The 15,737-nt window shown below is 41.1% G+C and overlaps 1 protein-coding gene across 6 annotated transcripts in view; it reads right to left on the bottom strand.

Annotated features, from left to right (window-relative positions):
- Window positions 1–15,737, bottom strand: part of LOC133158056 (signal-induced proliferation-associated 1-like protein 2) — a 60,880-nt gene that overhangs the window by 33,202 nt on the left and 11,941 nt on the right. For 5 of the 6 annotated variants that reach the window (XM_061284885.1, XM_061284889.1, XM_061284887.1 and 2 more), the window contains exon 2: window positions 1,833–3,591. In XM_061284885.1, the coding sequence (XP_061140869.1) occupies window positions 1,833–3,333 (1,501 nt within the window). In that variant the 5' untranslated portion in view covers window positions 3,334–3,591. Of the gene's footprint in view, window positions 1–1,832; window positions 3,592–9,361; window positions 9,472–15,737 lie in introns of those variants that run through there. The other variant, XM_061284886.1, reaches the window with a different exon arrangement.

A 15,737-nucleotide genomic window follows, 5' to 3' on the forward strand; every position in this document is an offset into this window, starting at 1 on the left:
GAAAGTTTTATTGTCAACACTTTTGCTTCACGTGTCACTTGGCGTTGACAAAATGCCAAAGGTTACCAAATAGATGGCTTGGGTTGTCATGTCAAATAACGCATCAAATTTGTCTTCCAGCCACCTTGCGATACACAGCCACTTTAACCCTCTGCAAGCTCTAACATCAAAAAATCACTTTTGTTTTTACATGTATTTACTTGGTGCGAAGTATTGAGTCTCTTTAGTTTAACGACTCCCAATATACATGCTGTGACTATTAGCAAGTCTTTGCCTTTGGCGATGGATAAACACTGTTCATTAGTGCAGTCCTTAGGAACAACACCCCTGCTGATGATGCAAATATGGCTTTAAGCAATCAGTGAGATCAATGTCCAACAGGCCAAGCTGATGGAAGCATTCACGTCATGCTTGAGTGAGTGTGCGTCTTTGTGCATGTGTGTGTGTATCCGAAGTGATGATAGACTTGTCTCGCGAGTTGAACACCTCATAAAAAGGCTACATTCACAAACTGTGCAAAGGCATCATCTTTAGAAAAAGAGATGAGCAAGAAAAGCAATCTGACAACTGAACATGCGACTTCAGCTAGATACGCTATACGTGGTGACCTGTGTTACCCGAAAGGTTAAGCACTCTCAACACAACCATTTCATGGGAGAGTGAGTTACGGGAGGGAGTCTTTCAGAGTCAATGATTAGCCGATGACGTTCAATGGTACATCTAAACAATAATTGTGCCAGAAAGGCTTTGAGTGACGTTACAAACTGACAGATTTATTTAAAGAAGGGGTTGGTTTTTTTTGTGGACATTCAGGCATCTGCCAATGTTAAAAGGTGAAGCAGCTGTTTTCTGCGTGGCCTAAGGTTGGGAAATTCAATCTGCTGAGAGCAGCCAATCCCAAGACAGTAGGGAAACAGATATGTATGGATATAATGATGTGACGGGTTGGGCTGGCACGAGTATTTACAGCCATGCTCACGGGTGGTTTAATGGGGAGACCATGGCATGGTTTTGCTGACCCCGAAGTTTTATAAGAACCGTCCTCACACCCCAACTGCCCCCCATGGAGAACAGCTGCAACACAGCCTTTCGCTCACTTCTTACTTCACACATGACCAATCACAGCTTCTCACCAAAGTTGGGCGCAATATCCATAGAGGACATGACCGCTTGTCTCTCAAGTAAGAGAAACATACACTCTTGTACCAAGGACAAGCCGGCTATTGTTCTAGCCGAATATCATCTGGTCCTGTAGCAACAAATAACTGGGATGTTAAGACATCTGATATGATGAGCTGAGGCTGTTCCATTGGGAAACTTGCTTTCCCACTGTACTTTTTTTAAAGAAGCAAATATATTGTCTGCGGCCACCATTTTTACCTCACTGTTAATCGGACAAGCTACCCTCAAAAAGTTACTTCTAAAACTTGACTTTTTACCTAATTCTACCTTTATGTTTTTGATGCAATTATTTGATCAAAGAACAAAGTTTAATCGGGTAATGCTCCAAAGACCGTATTTTCCGCACTATAAGGCGCACCTTCAACGTTGCTCAAACGTTAATATCACACAACACAAAATAAACACGTAAAGCTTACTTTATTAAATTAGTGCTCATCCACGAATCCATATTGGTCCATATATAGGGTGCACCGGATTATAAGGCGCACTGTCGGCTTTTGAGAAAATTGGAGGTTTTTAGGTGCGCCTTATAGTGCGGAAAATACGGTACTCAATTTAACACAGTAAAACCTAGATTGAGTGACTTGCCAAAGGCCGTCTGGTAAAATAATAGATGGTTAGCAGAACTGGCAGACAAACAGATTTCTTACCTTTTCCATAGAAGAACTTGTGGTAGTAGTAAGCACCAAGGTCAATGTGCTCAATGATGTAGCGTTTGACCTTCTCCCTATGGATGGGCTGGCTTTCTCGAGGGACTTCCAAGACAGAGACGCCAGCATTGGTGCAGTGAGAGCTTAGCGAGGATTCAAAGGAGCAGCTCTCCGACAGTCCGCTGTAGTTGGCGCTGTTGGCTCTGGAAAGTGAAATCTTTCTCTCGCCTTCACCGCCGATCTCGTTGCGAAAGTGCGGGCAGCCCAACACCAGGTTATTACTCTTTCCGTCCCCCTCATCAGCATCCAAGTTCTCCTTTGGATTCAAGTCTTCCCTACTTCCTAGTGGTGATTCAAAGAAGGCAGAATTTCCACTACCGCATCCTATTACTCCAGCATCTGGTCCAGGTCCCGGTAGAGCACCGGGTCCAATGCCGGACAAGCCCCCAGCTGAAGCAGCTGAAGCTCCAGTAGTGGTGTTTTTCCTCTGGCTCAAGTTAGCTCGGCTAGCAACCGCTTCACTGATGTTAAAAAGCACGCTCTGAACATCATAATGGGCAAAGCATTTTTGAAAACTGAGAGGTCTTCGATCATCCTCCAGAGAGAGTCGGAAAGCGTCGCTTTCGCTTTTAATTGTCCGCAATTTCTTGAACAAAGATGTTTCAGATGACTCTGACTTTAGACGCCTCATGAAGGACTTCTCCCTTTCTCTGCTATAGAGGAGAGCGCTATCTATATAGTCGTAGCCTGGAATAGTGACAAACTCCCCTCTGGCTATCTGGGCTGCTGTCTGTAAGCTGGGGGAGAGGGAGGCATCACAGCGCAACAACTCGGGAAAACCCTGGGGTGGTACACTGCGGTGGTCCAAGGTATCCACTCTGTAGCCCCTGAGCATGGTGAAAAAGCCATCCCCGCTTAAACCTTGGCGGTCAATCGAGGACGTACTTCCATATTCTCGATGTAAAGAGGCCCCGGTGTTTGGATTGACTGCTGTCTGGTCCACTACGTCTTCGGAATCAATATCGCTGATTGTGACATCACTGTTGCTGCGTTGTCGAATAGGGTGAAGGCCTTTCAATGGTGAGTGGCTGAGGAGGTCACTCAATGAATACTTTGCATCAGAGTAGTCTACCTCCAAACAGACTGGTTCTTCTTGCGCATGCACATCCACAGTATGGTCCTGCTGGCCGTTCTGAAATACCGGTATCACACTCTGATAATTTGGTGATGGCCGTCCATCCCAACCATCTTTTCTTGGTGGCCATTCTGTTACCCTGGCTCTGACCCCCATTTTAGGCATGGCTGGATTACCATTGGTTTTGCCCGGTCCTTCAAATTTGCCTTGCATGTTGGAGCCCGGGGGTCCCATGCTGCCATTGAGGGCTTTGAGTTTCCTGCTAAATAACTCCTCTGACTGCATGCCTCTATGGTATTCCTCTGGGCCTCCCACGACTCCCACAAGCTTCGATTTATTATCCGTCACCGGGCTCAAAATACTCATATCTTGCAAACAGACACCTTGAAGAGCAGACTTCTAGGACGCTTCATGATATCACGTGACCTGCTCACTGGTGAGACAAAGAGATGGGATCTTTTTTTCTGTGAGGTTGTTTTCATACCTCACAAAAGGCCACTGGCACAACTACTAACAACATTTGGATGTGAAGGACACGTGTCTGTGGAGTTCTGAGGCACCGCGGAGTGGAATCTTTTTTCACAGCCTGCCGCCAACGTAGAACGACAGCTGGAAGAGGTTGACCTAAAGTGAAAGGACAGAACCACAGAGTGAAATATTAACACACAGATAACACACCGATTAACTGGGACATCATTACAAATTTATTTGTATAGTGTAATTTACGTTTTCATTCAAAACATGGTAAAAGTAGATACTATTGTGATACATTTTATACACTGTTAAGTGACGTTGGACAGAATCAGCGGTTGTTTTGGTTTGTGGGAGTCATAGTGTTCACCAAATGTAGCTGATCGGAGGATTTAAGAGGAGTTGGTACAATTATGGCTTGATAACTAAACAGATGTATTGTGTATCAACTTGTCCAATGCCTAACAGATGGTGCTGAAGTGAATTACAGTAACAGGAGGCAGATGTTAAGCTAGACGTTTACATGTACAAATATCTGATACTGCCTGCATGATCAAACATGCAAATTATACAGCAGAGATGTTTTTGCATATTAAAACACGGTTTCATACATTTGGTTTTTTTTTTTTTTTGGTTGACGGAAAATAACAATGGGTTGAATTGGACATGATGAATGTTCATTTTTCATTCATCTTCCGAACCGCTTATCCGCACAAGGCTCTCGGGGGTACTGGAGAGCGTAGCCTATCCCAGCAGTCGGGCGGTAGGCGGGGTACACCCTGAACTGGTCGCCAGCTAATTTTATAAACAGAAATATATTATGAGCCAAAATTCCTGATGTCATTCTACTAGCATAAACTCTCTAGACAAGTTTATTCAATCACTCCCCTCTCAGCTAACTAAAAAGATAAACACAGGAACAATATTGACATCTGTATCCAACAGTTTCATAAATAGTAAATGGGTACAATTACATTGTGCTTCTCTCTTTCAATACTGTTTGCCAGCTCATTTATGTTTGCTTGTCCTGTTCAGGGGTGTGGGGGTTGGAGCCCATCCCAGGCAATTGCAGGCAATTGTGAATACAGTCAGCTTTATCGGCGAAAATGACAATTCACTCTATTACTGACAGCCTGACACAATTGCAATTCCCATAGATCCATTTTAACAAACCAGGCTTACTCAAATGTACCCAAAAAAATCGATGGTGTTTCTGACGTCACTTGGTCTCTTGGCCCAAAATCTCCCTTGTTAATGTTTCTAAAGAAGAACAGTTTGTTGATGCACAATTTAAAAAAAAAAACTTGTGTTATTAAATGAATGTGTTTTTTTTCTCTTGTGTATCCATCTTGTTTCTTTGTGATATATGACAGTAAAATGGGGCTTTGCTTAAAACGAGTCCACCGGCCTCAAACTTTGCTCTTTCTATTGTTTTTGTTTTTCTGTCATTTACCAATAAGCAACTTTGAAATGAAAATGTGGATCAAATCTAACAGCCATAGACATTTGAGCATGTCTATCTACTTCAACCAAAAATACCGGATGATACCATTTTGACAAATAATTCTAGAAATTGTCAGTCTTTCTAAAACATGTCACTAAATGTTACCTAATGGCTTGTCTTGCTTTAAACGACTTTGTTTACAAGGACCAAATGGTCGGTGCTATTTAACACAAGCAGTGTGTCATGTGGCAGCAATTTAGAGGGGGAAAAAAAAGCCTGCTCTGGGAAATATGTCTGTTGAGTGTCGGTAACTGATGAAAGCCAAAATATACTGTATAATAAACAATCCCGAAAACGCTTGGTTAATTTGGGATTAAACTGCTTTTATCGTTTCTCGTCATATAATTATCCAAATTAGATCTTCTTTCCCTCCAAAAGCGATAAAGACAGTGCCACAGTCAGCCAGTAGACACAATTGTATTCAAAAACTAACATATGAAAAAAATAAAACATCAACAGGAGATTCTGTGTACCAAACTCATACTCTCTAACGTACTAATCTAATTTGTACAAATATATAGTTTATAATGAATGCAAATAATCAGCAACAAAAAACAGACCTGGTCAATCTATACTTATTTTCTTGTAGGTCAAGGCACCTTGAAAGTGTCTCCTGCTGCTAGTAAATGTGACTTAAAGAAAAGAAGAGTCAGCCTCAATAATTTGCCTGCTTCACCTTGTTTATGTTGCCATGAAGGGTCAGGACAGGGTGAGGGGGCTTTTATTTCACACGGGAGACAAGGCAGCCTAAACCAATGAACATGGTGGTCTGTGTTCCCCTTCCCTCCATTCTATTAAGTTATTTCTCTGTGACATTGATTAATGAACACAGTTGCAGCACGTCTCACACCGTCAACTAATGGAGTGCGTGGCAGGATCCATGGTCAGCAGAATCTATTGTGTGACTTGAAGGTGGCTCTGATGTTCACTGCATAGCGGCAGCGTGTGCTAAGGAGGTGGCCGGTAGGCTACGTTCCTGACAGGCCCTTATTACTGAAGTAATGTACAGTTATTAGAAATGTTTAGGACAGAAAGCCTGGCAAACTATGGGGCTGGATGGAGAAATAAGAATAGAAGTGAGGCAACAGAGGGAAATGCATTGTGGCCTCCTATCTAAACGGTGATGATTACCATATTTTCCGCACTACAAGGCACACCGGATTATAAGGCGCACCTTCAATGAGTGGCCCATTTTAAAACGTCCATATATATGGCGCGCTGGATTATAAGGCACATCTTCAATGAATGGCTCATTTTAAAACTTTGCCCATATATAAGTCCATATATTTGGAGACGGCTGCCGTAGTGGCTCAATATTGGTCCATATATAGGGCGCATCGGATTATAAGGCGCACTGTCGGCTTTTGAGAAAATTTGAGGTTTTTAGGTGCGCCTTATAGTGCGGAAAATACGGTATGCAGGACTGCGGCCCTCGAGGACCGGACTTGGACATCCCTGGCTGAAAAAGATTTTGACAAGGGGGAAACGTTGCAGTTAAAAAGATAAAAAGCCATCATTATCACTTTATGATTCCATCATTTAGTTTTGCAGGAGGAAGATAAAAGTTAACAGCCCGACATATTTTTTTGCGTCCTTCCTACTTTAGTAATGATAATGTCAAAAAAGGCAGTAACTAGTCAGATGCAATGTGAATCGAATCATTGCACTTTTGATTATTCATGTTTCAAACAAAGTGGCTATAAAACCTTCCCCTGAAGAATCCTTAATTTCATTTTTATTCCCTGATGTCAGATAGACATTGTAATAAATTTAGAAGGAGGCTGCAGTACATCTCATCAGCAAAATCTTAAAATAATCCTCTGACATTGTGGCCTTAAAAGTCAGGCATGTAACACAGAGTGAAGAAAGTCAATACATTCTCTCCACAATCTTGAGATTAATACTTATCTGTCAGTGATATGCCTTTTTTTTTTGTGCCAGAGCAGAACATAATGTCAGCCAGGTCTGACAAACTCCTTATTAATCACTTTTGCAGTATGACTAAGCAAGAGTAGAAGTCACCCAACCCCAAACAATTTTTTGATAGATTTTTTTTCTTCTTTCTTCATACATTCATCATCACTCTTAATTTTTCTTCTTGCTATCTCCAAAATGAATGCATAAATCAACAATTATTCATTATGCAGTTCCACTGACATTGATATTCCTGATAACTGCAAGATAGATTTTGGATCTGAGACATCAAAATGAAGAGGGAGAAATACTAGCATATTTGAAAGATTAATATTTTGTGAACACCTACTCATTTATATATTGAGCATTCTCCCCAGTCCCTTTTGCCCCAGGATGAAGGTCAAACATGTTTGTTTAGCTCCTACTATGCTGTCGAGCTACTTTGAACCTTGAGGTCATCACAGACCTGTGATCACAACCAATTATGTTTATTAAAGCTCTGTGTAATTGAGCAATATTAAACCTGCCTCAGTTCCAACTTGGCAGGAAATAGATGTCCCCAACATGTTTCGACCTCCGGAGGCAGAGGGCAAGCCTTGATGCAATCATCCTTCCCTCCCACAGCCAAATTAGGGTGCAATGTAGGTTAAAGGGCAAGATGATTACACCAATTTTCCACCTCATGGACTTCATCATATAGTGAATCAGGCAGCACTGCAATGGGAAGCCAATTTCCAAGACGAACTGTGCATTTCTTATTGGCCTTTGATTGTTTCATGGTGACAGGCTATGGCTAGTCATAAATTTGGATGTGTCACACAATGTTCATCAAGACCTGCCAGGAAGGGGGAAATCCAAGAGTAAAGCAAACAAACCCAAGGGCATGTTGCTTGTGCTTCACTGACCATTTGACTTCTCCATAAAACCACAATTAAAACAATGAGCCACATTCCATGTCACTCCACAGTCGAGTGAGATCACATTTACACCGCAAATGGTGTTTACGTTTTATCCTACTTAGGGGTGATTTAAAAGTCTGTGGTGCGCTCGGTTTGAAGATTCCAACGGAATTAAGACTGTTTAGTAACTTTCAAATAATGAGTCCAAATTAGATGAATGTTTTCGTAAGAGTAAAAATGTGCTTCAACATACTTTGATGACTCTTTCAGACTGTTTAACTTGATGAACTTGTTTCGGATAATCCTTTTAAAACCATCAGCTATTAGATCAAAGCACACAAAAGAACCTCCTCGACAGGTAGTACAAGTATGCTAGATGTTTTAAAAAATACACTTCTCGTGAAGTTCACCCCGCTCTCGTTGAGTAAATAGAGTGACAGGTGGCAACTACCATCAGCAATGTGCATTTTTAAAAATGCCACAGGCCTTGCTCTGTAGCCACGCTAGCTGCCCATTTCAAATTGCATTAAGATACTTGCTGAACAGACTGAGAAATCATTGTCAAACATAAGATCTTCTTTGTGGTGTCCAGAAATATGTAAGTTATAATGTACTTTTCAGTTTTTCTCATTGCGAGTTTCCTATGTGCAGAATGCGTACTGAAAATGTATAAAAAATTTTTTTAAAAAGTACTGATATTGGTGTCAAAATGTAACAATGACTGAAAAAGCTACTCAAATTACTGTAATTTGAATTTTGTAGATTTTCATCTGGACTGAGCAGGTAACATGCAGTGGGAAAGGGACATGCCAGCTGGTACCATACGGAACAAAGTTTAAGGATCAATATGGCTCTAAAGCCATCAACTGCCACAATCACATCTCAAGACCTCTGCATGTAACAAAAGACTTCAATTTAACATATATATTAATTAATGTGTGTCCTTTGTTTTTTTTTCCTTTGAAATGCCAGCTATTTAATAAGGAACGGGGACGAGGTAAACTTGTAGGTTATGTAGTGGCCAGATTGTGCTCCAAAATAATCTACTAACTAAGCACTCTGACATGACATCATTTCTTTTGTAATTTGGACATGGCTCACCCACAAATGAGATCATGCTACTACTAGAGATGGGAAGACAAAAGACTCCTGGAATGTGTGTGTACAGAATTGGTTGAGCTAAACAGAGGAAGCCATTAGACGGCAGGCAGAGTCATTTTGTTTACGTCGCAGCACATACTGACCTTGGCCGCTACCACGACCGGCAAAGAAGAATAAGCAGAAGAGATAAAAAAACAAAAGTCAAAGCATACACTGACTGTCTCCTAATCCCCCCAGCGCCTGCTTTCACTATGCACAGTGGGAAATACCCACATTGGCTAATGCCCATTCCCAGGTGCACATGCTTTTAGGAGAACACATCAAACAAACGCCCTAGCCTCCGCAAGAGTCTTTCCCCTTGCATAAGCTTAAAAAAAATCTTTGCACGCTCTGTCTGCATAAAATCCATGGTTTACTTCGGAATCTAGAGGATTAGAAAGGAATTTGGAAATTGACGGATGCCGGAATTGAGCTTGAATACTGCCCAAACCCTCGGAAAACTTACTGCAGATGCAACGACTGTGACGGTTGAATACAAGACGCGTGAGGAGGTAGATGTTAGCAACTTACTCCTGTTGACTGCAATGCAATGCCAAGATCACTGAAGAAACCAAAAGGGATCTCGCCACACCTCCTCGGTCGACAGTTGTGCTCTCACGGATAAAACGTAACAAAAGCCAGCCATTTGTTTTTTCTTCAGCTCTGCGGTCTGGCCTAGTGTTTATTTCAAATAGACCCTATAATGGCGGTAGATGACAGGAACAAGTGTGTGCTTCCACTGAGTGCTTTTTAGCCAGCAGCAGCTCGAAATCTGGAATGTGCTGGGTTCAGATGAGTCTGAAGCGCATGGGTCACCCGTGATTGGACTCCATTTCATTTGGTTCAAGGAACAGTAAGTATTTAAAGAGCTGAGACTACATTCTCACTGCTCTTTATTCATATAGGACATTTTACAACAGCTGTAGCTGTAACAAAGAGCTTCACGTATAGCAATGAGACAACCTCAAAGAAAATGGAAACAGTTGATTTGATTATCTTTGTTTCCTTTTTCAAACGATCAAAAGCCCACAAAATATCTTGGGGAATTTATTGGCAATTGTACCTGAAGAAGTCGAATCTGTGGCAAGAAAGAGCAACCTGACAAACAAAGAATGTATGTGCACATGAGAATGAGGAACACTCAAGAATGAATTGATTTTCACCTGAACGTAACATGAAATGAGCACACTCATTACATTTTGTGCACTAAAAGCCTACGGAGCAACAGATGCATCGCACTTTATGCTCGCATGACAACAAATACCCACCAGAGACAATTTGCTGGGCAGTGTGACAAGATGATCAAGATTTTGCAGGATTGTAATGTTTTATCTTATGAGACTAGCATTCCCAACATTGTTTATGTACCTGTCATGGACTCGTACAACCAGTTACCATGTAAACAAAACACTAATTTCGGTATACAGTGGAAGTCCCGCCCATAATTCATGCAAAGACTCATAGGTTGGACTACTAAGACGGATAAAGCACATGAGTGCATTTAAAAGACAAGTGCTCGTGGGTTTGGCTTCCATATTAGCACAAGAGTGGATGTGAGCAATGGGGAGTGTCAAGCCCCCTCCTGGACTGATTGAAAAAGATAGTCTCCTGTCCACTAGGCCGGCCAGCTGGCTAACTGCCCAGCGCCTGCCAGGCAGCACATTGCCATTGTTCTATAGTTGTTTCAGTGGGAGCTGGGAATTAAAATAAACAGGACAACAGATTTTGCCTGTTTACTCACAAGAGAACAAAGCATACTGCTGCCACATCAACAAACGTTAATGCTTTAGACTGGCTGATGAAGTCCATCATTCCAACAATAAGCACGTGAACTGTTTTTAACTATGGTGAAGTTGAAGTAATTGTTACACGCTGTATATGACAGGTAGCTTTAGTATCACAACTAAATCACATATGCATAGTTTTGGAGTCACTCCCTGTGTATTCAATTCTTGCAGGATTCACTTCCTGTATGTTCACAACAGAAGGAGACCGTGTTCACTTGTGGCTGCTCGAGCAGAGCCCCTTCCTGAAAACAGAAAGCTCTGTGGCCCCACTCCAAAAGGGACCATCTGTCTCATAAAGAGGTGGTGGTGGTGAAGGGAGGGGGGGGGGGGCACAACAGCCTTCACTCCAATGGGGAGATTGAGAGGGGACATGCAAGTTTTGATGTGACCTGGTGGGTCTCCAGAATAAAACCACTACTATCTATTTCGATCTGCAGACTTCTCCCCTTCTGCTGATCCCCAGCCGCCTGCTGCCCACCCAGCTACTTCCATAATGACAGCCTGTCAGCAATGCACTACCCGGGAAGGAGTGAGTAGGGGGGGGGAACAAGATAGAAAAAAAAAAAAAAATGAGGACACAAATGGTGGGAACGGCAATCTCATTTTGCAAATAGGGCAAACTGTCAACAGATCTGTGGGAAGTTTAATTATTTCTTTAAACACAACACATGTTCATGCTCTATATATTTTTGTTGTTGGTTTGGATACTGCAAATAAATCGTATTTGTTTCATATGCCACTCTTGAGCTGCAAAGCCAAGTGATGCACAACTGATGAAGCAAATTACCCAGAACTAAACTGCACTGCTCTGGCTGACATGTACTGCACTACCAAAGGGCAACATTGACCACTGGAGGGGCAAGAAAAGACAGCATTGTTAGGTATCAGACATCAGATGAACGTTAGGTACTTTAGAACTTATGCCCATCATTTGGACCATGGTGCTATTACGGGTGCACACAATAAGTGATTGATCAAATTTTGTGATTTGCATGCAAGTAGTTACCGTATTTTCCGCACTATAAGGCGCACCGGATTATAATTATATATTTTTTACTGCTATTTGATGATGTATTGATTCTAATTTATTGTATTGCAAGCAAAACTATAAATAAATAAAACATAAAAGAATTTGAAAAATTTAAATAAATAAAAAAATAAATAGTGTTGGAACTAAAAAGTGCTCAAGACTTTCCAAAGAATGAGAAGTGTCTCTTCCGCAGATTTAGTTCCACGACGCCAACAAAAACAGATTTATACACCTCATCAGGAAGCACACGCAAACTAAAATTATATCAAAACATTTCAGTCCTTTAATACCTGTTCACTCACAATGACGACAAGTAATTTTCTTTTCAAAGTATGTTATTCAGACTGGTGTTGTTGACATAAATCTGGCAGCTTTAAGAATTCAGCCCTCAGGTCACATGCAGAAAGCTCCAACAACTGACAATGGGGTAAGTTTAGTCAAGCAGAAAATGTGAAGGGAAGAGGTGGACACAAGTAAGCACAGATACGAATGAATCACATTTATTACCCACGCAAAAGTTTCCTGTGTTGCCTCTGCCAAAATACACACACTTGTTTGACAACTACTCATTATTTTTTTTGCGTATAAATGTTTATAACTTTTTTGTTTGTAAATTCGGTACTTTTAATTATGTGACGCACATTGAGTTACCGTGTTTATGAAATACACAGTATACTGTAAATAAACTGCCTTGCCTATAAACACATACGTGAAAACAGAAATGCAAGTTAATGTTGGCCGGTGTGCATGTTTATTTAGACGTCAACATTTAAGACCATTGAATACCAATAGTTGACATGTTTACTTACTTACAAGAGTCTTTTTTTACTCAAGCCATAAATCCTAAAAGGCGAGGATATAAATCTCTGTAAGCCACTAAGATAATGAGTCCACTGGGTAGATGGCATCCCTCTGCATTAAATCCACTTGTCGAGTCCAAACCACCCAAGAACACACTCCGGCTAGGAATCCACAAAAGACAGGTGGAAAAAAAAACTTTCTGCAGCTTTTTTCAAAGTAATATGTGCCAAAAGTTTGATGAAAATTTGGGAATAAAAGGATAAAAGTAATTAAGGGCAGGTCCGGAAGCCTTCAGGGAGTCGCTTTGGCGAACTGCATACAGCTGCTACTTAAATGACACAAGTTTCTACCTCCCCCTGTGACAAAGACACCAAGAGCTGAATGACACTTTAGCATTAGCATATGTGAGAGAAAGTAGGTGGCTGCCCTGGGTGGGGGCAGAAATACTACAGGGGGGTTGAAGTAGTTTGGGTATGTGTGCAGGGGGGAGGGGGTGGGTGGACACTGGTGACATTCAGCGCTCCTCTGCCTGACAGGAAGGACAAGGCAAAACAGACAGGGAGAAAAAAAATCTATTTTCTTTCCAAAAGATGTATGGGTGAAGGCAGTGAGCGTCAAAATTCTTTTTGACAGATGACATTTGAAGTTACGGAAGATGGAGAAAGGCACATAAGTCATTCTTCTGAAGAATAACAACGATGTGGTCGAGGATTCATACACACCGTGATATGGGGGCAAACACACAATCACAATTGCCTTTCACTTTGAGAATCTCTCGTTGTACATGTGTGACAATGACAATAAAGATCTATTCTATTCTATTTGACACATAATGAGTTTGCATATTTAGTATTAAAAGGTTGAGATGGAAGAAAAGTCTATCATGGTTGGTATTTTTGTTCCGTGTCGACCTATTTGTCTGTAATACGAGCTTCGATTCATGTACTAAAATCAAAATGGTACCAAGGTGGCCTAAATGGATCCCTTTTATTCTTTTCTGACTGCGCAGGAGTGAAAGAGTTGACTTTTTTCCCGTGGTGTTCTTCAACACAAGCACTAGCACTCACTGGCACACACTATTGCATAGGCTAAAAATATACTTGTTTTCTTTCTCATATAAACTCCAGGCAAAGTCCAGCTATTATTTGGATAAGCAAATATTGGCACCCTTCCAGAGGGGCCCCTTTATTTTGATTATTTATATAAACAATCCATGTTCAGCATGCGTTTCGTTTGTCACTAGTTGCACACAAATCCTGCAAGTTATCTATCCAAATGTATTATACGTACTTGTGGGTTTTATAATTCAACATTTGCAAGTAATGCATCTTTCCCAAACACAGTGTGCAGGTTTACAGACGAGAAGCACAAACAACTGTGCTATGATGCTCCTTTGTTGTTCTCACGCAGGCCTACACACCTACTTTTAACAAGCATGCTTTCCGTTCTCACCGCCATGAGCATACCAAACTCACTCACCAGCTACTACATTTGATGAGATAAAAGTATATTGAAGGCTTATTATATTGGGGTTGTATAAAAATATAGTGAAATTCCCATACTATTGCAATGTAGTTGTGAAGCAGGTTATTTGGGAGTAAGTCAATCTTTTTAAAACAACAGTACAGGTCTTATGAGGGATTACGTTTTGATTACCGTATTTTCTGGACTATAAGGCGCACCGGACTATAAGGCGCACCATTATTGCATCATGTCAGATCTTTAATCCAAATCAAATCATTCTCCATTTTATCTTTTTTATTTCAAATTCAGACGCAACAAATTACTTTATAATCACAAAATAATGATCCATAGTCTTTTTGATTCATGATTCATAGTCTTCAGCGGGCCACTTATGATTGATTTCATGACACAATGCTTCGGGGCAGTTTAAATGTAGGAATTTGGTCTATATATAAGGCGCACCGAACTATAAGGCACACTGCCTTTAGGTGCGCCTTATGGTCTGGAAAATACGGTATATAGTTCTTTTACGATAAAACATAATTGGGTTTTAGTGTCCTTAATTGGAAAACCGTAAAACAGAGTCATTCCAACTACTTACTCATATGTGTTTTGCTCGGTTTTTACTGGTTGGAGGTAAGAGCATGATAATAGCAGGAAATGACAGACTTAATTTTAGTTGAATGAATGAATGGCAGCAAGTAGGCATCTTTGTGCCACATTCTGCTTTGATCCAGCCTCCGCAGGCATGTTCCCAGCTTTGATTTGAGTGAATGGGAAGGAAGGAGTTTTATTTGAGGAGTGGGAAGCCGCAGGAGGTAACACTTAGATTTTCGTGTCACTGCATCTGCGCAGACTCACAAACTATTCATCAGCCTGCACACATACAACGGAGCCTTTGGAGGAGCGCACAAACTCAAGAATACTGCCCGTTTGCAAATTTGATGTGTCATTTACATAGCAAAGGTAGTCATTACAGCGATGGAAACACATACACAATGACCTACATTCACAAACACTGAAAAGACATCTTGAAAGCCCCGCTGAGATTCAAACAAACAGAGAAGTTGGGAGGTTTGTTTAATGCTCAACTGACCCCACATACAAAAATGGCATTTTTAAAGCACGTTTAACTGTGATCAGAAAAATGTTGAAAGGAGGCAACTTGTTGCTGTCAACAAACAAGGGCAAGTCCAGGTACTGTGATTCATCTTTTTTATATTATCATGACCTGGATAACTGAGAATCTACTTTAATTAACACACTTGTTCCTGTGGGATTCATTTTCACAAACCTTTGTCTAATTTCACAATTCACTTACTTACAACACAGTGCATGTATTTCTTGAACGTCTCTTGTCATTGCGAGGTTTCTGCAGTTTTGGAGAATTATTGATTCTTTTGGTCAACGCGGGGGACGAAGAAACACGACTCGGTGATATGGAAGTAATCAAGGCTTGCTATGCAATTACACTACTTAAACAGGTAGAACTGCATAATGCAGCAAGGAACAAAGACTTGAGTCTGATTGCTTCCACCAGGGTCCATTTAATGATCTACAGAGACCCTAAAACACCTGTATCCGTCTCGACTGAGTATGAGTGACGATAAGCAGGAATGTGATGTATTTGCCGTCGAGTATTTTTAGTCCTGCTGATAAGAGCATGCTGTGGAAGGACAAGGTTCTCCTTAGTTACGCAGAGTGGAAGAGAAGCTGTTAAAGGAAATGGCATTTTCTTCCAACAGAGAGGCTGAACAGCT

The sequence above is a fragment of the Syngnathus typhle genome, linkage group LG8 (genome assembly GCF_033458585.1).
Source record: "Syngnathus typhle isolate RoL2023-S1 ecotype Sweden linkage group LG8, RoL_Styp_1.0, whole genome shotgun sequence".
Classification (NCBI taxonomy): domain Eukaryota; kingdom Metazoa; phylum Chordata; class Actinopteri; order Syngnathiformes; family Syngnathidae; genus Syngnathus; species Syngnathus typhle.